We start from the raw sequence: 13046 nt of genomic DNA on the forward strand, positions 1-13046 counted from the left end.
CGCCGTGCCCGCACGTGGCGCCATCTATCGCCACGTGGTGTTAACACAGCAGGAAAGCGAAAGGGTGTGGCCGTGTGGCGGAATGCCCGCGAAATGGTCGTGGGCGCGCCTCAGATCCCCACAAAGTCAAGATATTTTCAATAGAATAATAAGCTAAAGTCGCCCCCCGTCTTATATAATGGTGTTCAGCCAAAAGTGCGACGCTGTCTGGCGACATGTAACTTGCATGTGCTTGTGAAGCCGGACGCGGCCATATCCGCATCCAAATCTATCCGCAGTCTGTTTTTTTTTCTTTGTCTGTTTTCTTTGTGTTCGTGATTTGCTTCCGATCTGTTCCGAGTTTTCGCTCTGCTTGACATTGTGCTGCATTTATAGTGGCCTTTTTTTTTCGTTCACTGAATATGTCTAGCGGTGCGAGGAGGCAGTACTCAGCTGCGTTTAAACTAGATGTTGAGTTCGCAGAAGCGAACGGGAACATGGCTGCTCAGCGCCGCTTTGGTGTATCGCAAAAAAGCGTGCGCTATTGGAGGGTGCAAAAAGGAAAGCTGCAGAGGGGCAATCCACAAAAAATGTTGTTTCGTGGACGAAGTGCCGTTCATCCGCAGCTGGAGGATAAGCTAGCGGACTTTGTGCGGGAAGTTCGTGCGCGCTCGCTAGTCCGGTTTATACGGTAGTTTGCGTCGCATGGCACACGTGTCTCGCACAAAAGCCGTATTTCGAAGGTGACAACTTTTGAGCGATAGGTGGCATGTTAGCGAGCGGTGATCCTCACTATGATTATCATGGTTATTAGATCGGTAGCACCAACGGTGACCCCCTGGTGGCAAGCCTTGGTGGTGACACAAGAGAATTGAGCGAGTCTATTTGGCTGGTGGCATTTGGCGCGAACCATTGTCTCTCACAGTGGGACTCCGGTGCACGGCACCGCGGGCCATCTGCTGGGGGCCCCTGTGGCGAGTCAGGCGTTGGCGACACGACCTTGTTTGTCATGTTGATTGTTGTTTAATATTGTGTAAGGATGTCCTAGCGTGTTATATCACGATTGATTTGATAATAATTCGGCTGACAATATTGTCATTCTAAATTGGTTAAATAAATGCATGTTTGGTTTGGTTTGTCCCCACCCTGTCTGCTGTGTCTGTTCACTTTAAGAGCGTGTTGCTCACCAATTCGAGACCCCACAGGTTTCAAGGGGAACGGACTGTGTGAAAAGAGCACTTTTCTCTCGATCGGCTGTATTTGCTCACACCAGCGTTTTGTAAGAGTTTCGCGATATCGAATTCAAAAGAGTTGGCTGCCAGTCTCACTTCACATAACATTACATTTTTTTTTTTTTTTGCTATTGCGTTCATCGCATTCCACGCAACACGTCGTCCTGTTGTTGCCAGAACTAATCAGCTAATCGTGAAAGCTACCAGCCTGCGAACTTGCGGTCCAAGACGGAAGCGCGCCACGAGTCGACCTCCGAATATCCGTCGTCACCGTGGTCTCGAAGAGTTTCTATCAGCGCCTAATCTGACTCACCCCTCGAGGTTGACGACACAGTTGTCCGAAATTAACAAAAGTCACAGTTTCGTCGCAAGGCCAAAGCAATGTGATAGCAACAACTTGGAATTAACGCTGAAAAGCGCGCTGCTTCCGCACAAATGACGCACGAAAACAACATACACAGGACAAGAGCGAAGTAACATTGTTCCCGCTCAACACTTAACGCGCTGTTTAAACAAAAACAAGGCACGAAGCGGTACAGATATGAGTGCCAACCAACAATGTGCCCCAGTTGTTACTTTGCCGTGTTTGAAAAGGGCATTCTTTTTGCAAACGGCCCCTGTCCTGAGAGCGAAGTGATCTTTGTGCGCCCGGCAGCTAAGCGCATTCAGTCTAGTCAGAGTCGAAGGCGCGCGATTCTCTTGACCGAAAGATAAGCGCGCATGCATAAACAACTAGCCCCCCCCCCCCCCCCCCCCCCCCCGTTCGCAGGGCAAAGTACGCGTGGGAGATAAGCGCACATCGGCGCATCCTGACGAACTGGGCGCCGTGCGCGGGCGGCTTCTTTTTTTCTTTTTGAGTTTCCATATGTATAAATACGTATAATTACACACACACACAAACATATATATATATATATATATACACACAGTGAATGGCGGCGGCAATGGCAAAAAACCAGCTGAGGTTGACCATATAATTGCTATCGCAATAATAATGGTGGGTCACATGATGGGTAACACCATGCGCGTACAGTGAAACTATGCACACGTGCACGCCATCGAAAACGAAGAGCAAACGACACGGACATCGCGGAAAACTATTCGGTAAAGCGCCCTCCATGTGTAGAGCGGCCCCCCCGTATATGTGACACTGACGAAAAGCGTGACACTGCCAATGCGCAAAAGTAGTTTTTTTTTTTTTTGGTTTGGCGGGGGGGGGGGGGGGGGGGGGGGAGGTGGCACACACCTGCACACACCTGCTCATGGGCTGCAGGCCGCCTCGCGCTCACCCACCCACTCCCAATAACGGGCGATCGCTCTCTCCTGGTGCACCGTGCACGCCGCCGCCGCTTTGCGCTTCGTTGGCGGTGGGGCAGTTGTGAAAGATGCATGCTTGTACCGAAATGCAGGGTAAAATTCCTAGATTGTACGCGAGGAAAGTTCGTTATATTAAGGTAGTCTCCCACTGTTACTTTGTTACATAGAGGTTGCAATTACATGTGCTTCTATGGAGCAACGGCGAGAAATAGCAAAAAACTTCGATATATAAAGGTTCGTTATAACCAGTGCTAACTGTATTAAGAAGGTTTGGAGGAATACAAAACACAACACGAAATACTTTTTCGAAAAAAAAAAAAATCGTGGTTTTTCGACCAGCATCTCCCCTTAACAATAAGAATCTGTGGCCACCTCGCCGGTGGCTTATCGGTGGTCCAAAGTGGTTTTTCCCGGGAAGGCACCGTGCGTCGACTTAGATGCTCGGACACACCCATTTGTTTAAGTGCAATTTTGTGCCATTGAAATAATGTATATTTTCACAATCACACGGGTATCGTTTGTTTTAAGCGGAAGTTGGTTTCCAGTGGGGCCATTATATGTGGGCTCAACTGTAGTTTCGTTGTCAATATGTGCGCGCTGCACGTGACTTAAGAACTGCGTTGTTGCTATCTGCGTTGAGTAGGTAAGTGTTGACTGCGCACATACTTTTGTGGTCCCCCATGATCGCGTTCATCACGACAGAATTTGTGTTGGCAGCAGTTGCAGCAGAATGCAGTTGTGCTGGGACGCATGTTTTAGACTAAGTTGACGCATTTTCAGGCTCTGAAAAAGCATCGAAATGTTAAAGATTGGCTTTACTGCATAGCAATAGGTATCTGAGCCTTGAATTGCATCGTAAAATTTCGTTGAAACGGGACGATCGAAGTAAAAGTGTTCGTTGTGGCGACAATATTTATGCATTGACTCCTATGAACTGCTGACGGGGAATCGTGAATTTTTCACTGTAGTGGAAATTTCATTGAAGCGGCGTTCGTTGTAGCGGAGTTAGACTGTACTCATGTGTGCACCTTCACACGGAGTGGTTATCATTCATGATTGCAGAACTAGTGACGACAAGTGGTAGTTTATTTTTGAGCGTGACATCAAAATATATGGCAGGATTTGTTGGGGATCGCTATTCTACCGCGGCCTGCACGTACTTACATCAAATCCACCGGCAGCATCACGGCTGGTAGGCGAGCTGTCGCCGAGCACCTCAATGGTGATAAATTTAGCATGATGTGGGTGTGCCGACAGAAAGCGTCTACCTGTTGAAAACACAGTTGTTGCAATACAGCCGTGCACTCTGGATGTCACACGTCGCCGACCAATGGCCGAGTTGGTATCAGAATTTCGCGGCAATCGGGGCAAGCTTCTTTTTATTACGCGGTAGTACTCGCAAAAACTTCGTTAAAGCCGAATATCAAGGAAAGGTATTCGTTATGACGAGACATATGGGCGGCTGACAGGAATCAAAAATCACTTGTGGCAGAAATTTCGTTGTAGCAGAATTCGTTATAGCGGGATTGGACTGTATAAGGGGGAGCTTCTTTCCATCGGCTGTGCACGTGAGAATCACTGTTAATCGCGAATGCTCGATGCCCGTTGTCAAGATCTCTACTTGCTTGGATCCTTTAGCGGTTACAGTCCAATTCGAAGGCATATTAAACCAGATCGGAGTTTCGCCAGCGTTGCCCATGTGTCCCATCATGTAGCAATGCTGTCGACGAAGCACTGATACTCGACCAGCTTGTTATCGAAATCTTCGGGCAGTTTTTGGCTCACGAAAGTAAACCGCCTTAGCGCAAAGTCTTCCGCTTCATAAATTGGCGCACCCACGATGGTGATGCCTTGAATAGCGCTCGTGAGCCCAGAGTCGCACGCTATCTTGATAGCTATCATGCAGATGCACTCTGCTGTCACAGGTAAGCGACTCTGCACGCAGCTTCCAGATGAATTCGGTGCATAGCGTTCCAAGTTTGGGGTGCACTAGAGTCCGTCCATAAAACGAAGGTTTTTCTTTTGTTGCTGCAGGATGTGATACGCTGCTTTTTGGCTCCTCCAGTATAGGACGCTTTTCGTCGATGCACCGAATTCCTGTTGTGCCGCCACGTTGCAGTGCGCCTCAACATTATAGATAACTTTTTTTCTTAAATCCCATCGTAAACTGCCATCGACTACCACTCATTTCTAAAGAATATAGAAAAAGAAACCAGCAGGCTCACAAAGATAACCGCAGCAAAATGGCATTGCCAGTACACTGTAGGCCTGCCCTAGCCTTGCCTAATGGCACCGCTGGTGATGCTCACAGCGGCAATCAAGGCTTTGATGATGATTTCTGCGGCCCTTCCCTTTTAGCGGGCAATCAACGGTGTTTCCGGATATTGGCCAATAAAAAATATAATAAATAAAAATACAAAAACATGGTTCGCTCTGTTTTGGGTGACTTTAATGTTTGCCTCTACAGTGTGGCTGTGCGCTGCCGCTGTACCATCAAGGTGCTTGGCAGCCACCATCCCTCCAGACGCCCTTTCGTAGCAGCAACCGCTTCCCAATGCAAACGCTCATCCAGTTTTCGGAAATCCAGTGCTATCGCGAGTTCGTGTGTAGACCCGGGCAATCAAGCACGACGTGATGCATGGTCTATTACCATCATCACTGTGCTTACAACGAAAGGTTTACTATGGAATGCCGGAACTGCATGACAGTCACACCACCACACGCCGTAGGTTGCGACTCATCTTCAGTCGCTGTTGTGCGTGCTAAGCCTGTTACCGTTTAAATTGTCAACGCAATCTTTGTCAAGCCTTAATGGTGTCGTGTAAGCGGAAAGGCTTTCCCTTGAGGAAAAGCTAGACATACTTAAGGGGAGACACTGGTTTTAAAAGGCCGAAAATTGCGAAAAAAATCTACTTTTTGAAGTTGTCATTTTCGGAATCTGCAACTATTTTTGCACTTATCTGAGAAGTTTCTAGCTTCTCGTGTCATTATTTCTGGCACAAAACAAACTTATAAGATGAATCTGAACACAAATAGACGCTAAAGTCTCGCTTTTTCCACGCCAAACCGTTGCTGTTACACACGAGCTATTGTGGTCATCTTGGTTTCGTTTGGAAGGGTCGTTCTTCATCTTCAATTTCTTGCCACCAGTGGCTTGCCTTGCTCATTGGTTTTTAAGCAAAAACGCATCATCGAGAAGCACCAGCGCGCGATTCTATTTGATGCTTGGGGCACGTGACAAAACCTAAGCACCCGTTTAGCCAAGTGGCGTTTCCGGTGTCTGCTTCTTCATAGTGACACGCACGGACATCGCCATTTTGTCATGGTGCTGTCGACTGCCTGCCGCAGTAAAGAAGTTCCGCGATACACTAATTTGTGAAGCGGGTGTGACGATCGTTCGTTTGCTGTGAACTTCAGAAAGAGCCCCGCTATCACTCAGGACAAAGAGGATAACAAACTCGCAGCGTTCAGCGGGGGTGCCAAATCACCAGTGTAGGCCTAACTCACGTACGAGTCCGTCGGCTGTCGACAATGTCGCTGAAAGCGGCCGTGTTTTGGAGCCTCAACAGTTACAGGACGGCAAGTAAAAAAGCAGAAGTGAAGCTACGAGAGATAGCATCTTTGAAACGATGAAACGGAAGCGCAGTCTTATCGCTAAACGCGCCGATGACGCGGGTTTCTCCCGCCTGACGAAACGACCTCGTGTGTGTGTGAACTGCGTGACGGGTCGTCAGAGAGGAGTTTGCCGCGTGTTGACAAACAACAGAAAATCAATCCGTTTACGATGAAGATGTTCGCCACTTGCGCAATGGAGGCTACTGGCAACAGGTAGAGTGCTTGTAAGGACACGTCCACAACGATGAACATATTGCGCTGCGGCCTCTACTCGAAAATGTGGCAATCTTACATAAAAAGGAAACTAACACCTCACTGCACTTGCAGTCTTCGACATCAACTCAATCTGGACAAGCCGGAAAACATCGCTTTATCATACGACAAATTGCGTATGATGTGGGCACATTCGTCGCACCTGTCAGTACCTGTTACCGAACTGATAAGCGGCCTAGTCGGCAGACACGCACACGGCGGCCGCATCAGCTCGCAAATGTGCCTCTGCAGAAAACATGCAGCGGGCATTGAAAAAACGTAATTTAGGTGTCGCAAAACAGAAGGACTTCACATGCCTCGTGCCTACTGAGAAAGCTGAATTTGCAAATCATTGTAAATAAACAGCTTTTCTGTGCTAGTGTCTGTCCAAAATGGACTTGTGTTTTTGCATGATTTCTCCTGATTGAAATTTTGCTGCCACTGCAAATTTGTCTAAAAGATACTTCTGCCTCCAGAGCAGGTAGGACTGTCATTTTTGTTGTGACATGTAGCTGTATTTTTAGCTTACACATTGGTTTGTGTGAATTTTTGATTGAGATCTTCAAGAATTTTATTTTTGCCTAAATTGGAGCATAAAGTGGGTGTGCCTGCAACACTGAAATGCAAGGTGCGACAAAGCTTGCTAAAATCATCAAATCAAAAAAGCACTCCTACGGTTGTGTGGCTTATGTTCATTAGTACACAGGCATGTGCCAATAGTAGCTCTACAATACAAATTTCTTGTGGCATCGTACCGGCAAACAATAGGTAATTAATGTTAGGATATCTAAAAAACTAATTGGTTTAGAGGAATACTAATTACAATTTTGAAATCAGCATCAAAAACTCAATCACACTGGGAATTTTCTTTATAAACACATGAAAATATCTGGCATTTCTTAAGTACAGTGTCCCCCCTTAAAGCAATTGACAAGCAGCCAGCGCGCTGCTTGTCCATTGAACTGTCACTGTCAACGCTCAAGAGCGTTGTCTTAAAAGCGTGCAGAAGTTGAAAGAAACGCCACTCTCTACGGCCCAAAAGCCAAGCAGGTTCGCGGTGCCAAGCATGGGAACCTCGAAGAGCAAGCTCGCACTGCTGGTACCAACTTTGACGGTCGCTCTTTACGCAAGAAGGCGATCGAAATAGCCGACAAATTGGGCATCACTGATTTCGTGGCGTCAAACGGCTGGATCGACCGTTTCCACAAAGGGCACGGCATCGCTTAGTAAACGGTAAGCAGAGAAGCGGCAAGTGTGAACATGGAAACAGCCGATCATTGGCAGTCCACATCTGCTTTAATTGAGGGGTACGGGCCTCGCGACATTTAGAACGCTGACAAAACAGTCCTCTTGTTTCATGTGCAGCCATTGAAATCGTAAAGCCTGAAGGGCGAAGCGTGCTTGGAGGCAAATGCAGCAAAGACCGGCTAACGGTGCTCCTTTGCTGCAATATGGATGGCTCAGACAAACTAAAGCCTTGCGTGACCGGCAAGTTCAAAAAACCCACGGTGCTTAAAAACATTAGTCTGCTACCATGTCACTACAGAAGTAACAGTCTTGTATGGATCACGTGCACTTTGTTTCAAGAGTTTCTTCGATGCTTCGATAATAACATAAGTTCACAGTGCAGGAGGGTTCTCCTTTTCCTGGTCAATTGTGCTGCAGTTTTTACAAAAACTAGTTTTTTTTTTCCTCCACTAAATACGACAAGCCACTTGCTGCCGTTGGGTGCCGGGGTCATAAAATGCGTGAAGAATTCGTACAGAAAAAGCATCGTCAAGCGCTGTATCGCGCCTATTGATAGTGGACAGCAGCATACGACAATTTCGGTACTCGACGCCACACATTACGTCGCATCAGTGTGGACGCGCGTCAGCTGTAGAGCCCTGGTTTGCCAGGTGTGGGTTCTGTATGGACAGCGAAGGGGGGACTGCTATCGAAGCTATATAACCGGAACCACCCCCACCCTCTTGTGACCAAAAGCTCAATGAGACAATTAATGCGCTGGGTGCCACAGGTACGACGTACGCCGACTACGTCGCTGTGGATGCTGCCGTCGTGACGTCAGAGTCGCACACAATGCAGAGATCGCAACTGAAGGCAGAAACATTGATGACTACGACGAGCATGAGCCACATGATTCTGAAGAGTTGGCAGTGGAGTTGGCCGATCTCAACTTTGGAGAAGCCGTCGCGGCCTTGCATTGCCTTCGCAAGTACGTCGCACACCAAAGCGACGTTAAAAGCAATGTGGCCTTCGAGATCATTGAGTAACACGTTGTGCTTACCAGCGAGCGAAAGAAGGGGCAGTCAACTATCTTTGAACTATCTGCTGAAATAAACTGCTTGTAGTCGAAGTGCCTATGCTCCCTTTCATTTTTGGAGCCTTCCTCACTCTTGTGTTTTCTTGGCTGCTTGGTTTTTCCTACCCGGCCCGCTATAAACGGGGTTCCATTGTACTATGAAGAGGACATTAGAGCATAGAATCAAGTTGCTTCAAATGAACATCAGTGACTCACGGTGTGATTGGCAGGAGTAGAGGAGCAGGCTCGATGGTCCGAGGAAGATGTCGATGCCTTTGCAGGGGTTGGAGCTGCAACACCATGCTGGGCCATTATGTCTGAGAGGTCTCTTTCAGGTTCCTGCACCAGGCTCTGGATCAAGAGTTGCGCCTGCTTGGTTGCCTCTGCAGAGCCTCTGCGTATGTGTGTAGCACGAGCCAGAATTCATATCAAAGCAAGAATTCATATCAAAGCACGTTACAAAACATTGTCATTCACGAATAACTTGTACAAGTTTTACCATGTATTTTTCAGTACTTAGATGACCAGAGGCACTTCCAATAGACTGACCTCACCGCGAGTTGCACTAAGTCACCGCTGTCACAGTGCATGCCAGTATCAGAGTACTAGGTGAGTTCAGCTGCATTGGCGAGCTGCATCAACGAGCTTTAGCAGCTGAATTAGGATGAATTGTGATGGCTAGTTCCACGAGCTGCATGCTTGGATGCTACAAAAGCAGCCTAGAGTGAAAATGCACAAATTTTACGTGTCTTCAAAGGTTGTCAAGCTAGACATGAATGCATGTTGTTCGTGTTGTTCAACCACTATTGTTCAACTTGTTGTTCTATATGTATGTGAGTTCAGTGTGTATATTATAATGCATGATATTCTAGCGGTGCTCCATTGCAACATAACCTTCTGTGTGACCGATGGCTTGATAAGCGAAGGCAAAACTTCATGCAGCGTGCTCGACCCCTTTGCCTGGCATGTGTTTAACCTAGTACTTCACCGTCCTGGACAAAATGCCATATTTACTCACATAATGACCCCCCCCCCCCCCCCTTCTTTCAGAAATGTTGACGCCAAATTAGGAGGAGGGTTCATTACGCGAGAAAAAAGTCACGGTAGTTGTAACAGCAAAAATTTAGCATGATGGTTTTGCTTATTCTGCCCTGCAAAATGTGCGACGAACCTTTTTTTAGATTGAAGCTCTTGCTTTTTCCCATGCCGAACGTGCATGGATCGACGCCGATGTGTCGTTCAGCCATTTGGTTCCCATGCCCACAGCATGCTCGACAAACTTTAAAGCAAAAATTTAGCATGACGGTTTTGCTTCTTTTGGCCTATGAAAATGCACTATGAATCTTTTTTGTTGACAGGAGCTCTTGTTTTTTGCCATAACCGAAGTGCATAGATAGACGCTGATGAGTCATCCAACCATTAGGTTGGATGACTCATCCCACCCTGGATACTCCACCGCGTGCTCAACCAACTTCAAGTTTAAAACCAGCCGTATAGCTAGCGTACCTGCCGAACACGCCCTGCGCAGCAGGTGCCCTCAAATAAGTTTACTACGACGACCCCAACAACAAAAAAACGCTGTGTCTGATGGCTGCACACAAAGATCGTCGCGAGTGATGCGCCATCGGCACAACGCTTTGTATGGCCTCCTAAACGGCGGGCGCATGGCGAATTTTTGCACTGTGCGCCTGCCACCTTGGAGGCCATATGTTTGCTCTTTGCTTTGTTCTCATGCCGCTGTGCTTGCGTGGCACTACAGTCAAACCTCGTTATAATGAAGTCGAAGGGGGAGTCATTAGTTTGTTATAACCATTACAGTCAAACTCTGCTGAAAAATTCAAGATTCCCTGTCAGTAATCTAGAGGAGTCAATGCATAAATATTGTCGCCACAACGAACACTTTTTTTTTTTTCGTCCCGCTTCAGAGAAATTCTGATGCAATTCTAGGCTCAGACACTTATATTTAAGCAGTAAACCCAATCTTTAACGTTTCGATGCGTTTTCAGGGCCTGAAAATGCATCAACGAAATCTAAAACACGCGTTGGCACCACCAGAAACCGCCGCTATACTGCCGCAGTTCAGCAAGCATGAGTGCCGCCATCGCTCGATAGCGATGGCAATGAGACTGCCCTGCTTTTGCCACTGGCTTGCTTTGAGCCGCAGACGATCCGAAGCTGAAGCTCAATCGCTCAGTTCATAGTTTCCGTCACGCAGCTGCTGGGTACAACTTCAAAACGATGCCTTTTCGGATTCCGATGCTTATTATGTTCGCGCTTGGCTAGTGTGATAACTAATGAGAGCGGCTGTTCGTCCACATTATCAACAAAATAAGCTAACCGCTAATTATTGATGATAAGAATGGCATAGAATAATGCAAAAGTCACCACTCCACGATACCCTGCCTCTATCTCGGCGTTGTCGAATACTTTTGGCAGTGGACAGCTGCTTGTGTTAACGTGTTAATGCAACTGATTGGTTCGTTCACGAAGCCGGTTTTAGGCGTTGTTTCAGCGCTTTTCACCATGGCGTCGCTATGCATGGGTGACAATCGCGTCGCGACGTTGCTGGAAAAGAAGAGGAAGCAGCGGACATTTTTTGAATTTTCAGAATAAACGTTCCTTTGTTTTCCCAGCCCTGATCAGCTATTTTTTTTTTTTCAATTTCACTACAATGAAATTTTTTCAGTGCCCTCTAAGTTTCATTGTAGCGAGGTTTGACTGTAATTCGTTATACCCAATATCCATTTCTACTGACAGTTAGCCAACAAGAGAGAATGTACTCGCCAATGAATATCACAGCTGCCCTCCACGCAGATTAAAACGGTCGTCGGAAGGCAAAAAACTAGCAAAATAATAAATAACAATGCACTTTATTTCCACTGAATTCAGCACACCAGCTGAAAGATCACTTCGAAAAAAAAAAAAAATAGTACTCAATAGATTTTTGCCAACTCTTCCTCGCACGGATGACTGCTTTCTGAGCTGCAGCAGCTATTTTGAGTCCGTCCTTGTCATCATCGCAAACACCAAAAAAAGCGGCACAGCAAGCCTGTCGCATCCAGCGCTTGCACGGGCATCGGTACGTCGGGTTCGCCAACATTAGGCTCCGGGGTGTCGACACATCTGTCACTGTCGCCATTGCACGCCCGTGACTGCGGGCACAATTTCCACATCTGACAACTCTTCGGTTGTTATCGCGTCAGCATCGACGTACATGCAGAAAGTGTTGCAGTCAGGCACAACGCTGGTGTCAAAAAGAGCGCCCCACAACATGTGGGCCTGGTGGCCCGCGGCACCCACACATCGCTGTGATCTTCAGCCATTTTTTTTTTCCTTGACGCCAGACTTGAGGGATTTCAACATTGCCAAATTCTGCTTATTGTTATAATTTTGCATTTACGTTTGCCGCTTCCGTTGTCTATCCCGTGTCTAACAACGGAAACTGATAGAGGTGGCATTGCTCTTCCACAGTGAACGACAAAGAGAAAAGCCACAATCTCCGCCGCCCCGATGGCGAGCGGAGCTGAAGGGGAGGAGGTCAGATGCGCGGGTGGGTTAACGAGTTCTACAGGAGAGGGGAGGCTGGCTGTTGCGCACGCTCGCGCGAGTTGCTGCACGGGTGAGTTCATTAGTTCCAGAAGAGAAGGGAAGCACACGCGTGTTGGCAAGCGGCTCCCAGGAAGCGCATGGCGCGAATTTTGAATTACAGCGGCCGTGATGAGACGTAAACCGTCGCACGCTATAAGATATTAGGAATTGACATATACCTAAATGACCAGTAAATGCTCATTGTGGACAAGGAATGGTTTGTTATATACATTATGGGGAAATTTTCACTTCGTTAAAACGAGGTCCTAAATACATAGGTGTCTTGAGAATTTCAAAGGGAATTACGATTGCTTCATTATATCTGTTGGTTTGTTATAACCCGCTTCGTTATAATGAGGTTTTACGGTATAAGTTAAGAGGTTTCTCTTGCATTCGACAGATGGTGCTCTACCGTGAAAGGTGCGACCTTGAAATTTTGATTGACGTCATTCACGCTGCTCGCAACTGTTTATCATAGTTGCGACACTATGCTTTCCCTTTCAATGCCTCATTCTTTTGTGTTATAATGTTTCGATATTATTAATGGCACTGGATTGTGGAGTGCTGACACACCCTGTAAGATTGTTTGCACCGCGTGGCGAATGTGCCTCGCCCAAAAGCCGCATTTCAGGTTACAACTACCGTCTATCGGGCAGTAGGTGGCGTTGTGTTTGCGAGTGTTGATCACCACTACCATCAATCATCATCATGGTATAGCCCTGGCGGCCACAAGCCTTGGTAGCAGCGAGCAAGAAATAAGT

At 47.2% G+C, this 13046-nt stretch overlaps 1 protein-coding gene across 13 annotated transcripts in view; it reads right to left on the minus strand.

Annotated features, from left to right (window-relative positions):
* Positions 1–13046, minus strand: part of mask (multiple ankyrin repeats single KH domain) — a 340851-nt gene that overhangs the window by 43043 nt on the left and 284762 nt on the right. For all 13 annotated transcript variants that reach the window (XM_075880102.1, XM_075880101.1, XM_075880092.1 and 10 more), the window contains one exon: positions 8914–9091. In XM_075880102.1, coding sequence (XP_075736217.1) covers positions 8914–9091 — 178 coding nt within the window. The remainder of the gene's footprint in view (positions 1–8913; positions 9092–13046) is intronic.

This window comes from Rhipicephalus microplus, chromosome X, assembly GCF_043290135.1.
Source record: "Rhipicephalus microplus isolate Deutch F79 chromosome X, USDA_Rmic, whole genome shotgun sequence".
In the NCBI taxonomy this organism is placed as follows: domain Eukaryota; kingdom Metazoa; phylum Arthropoda; class Arachnida; order Ixodida; family Ixodidae; genus Rhipicephalus; species Rhipicephalus microplus.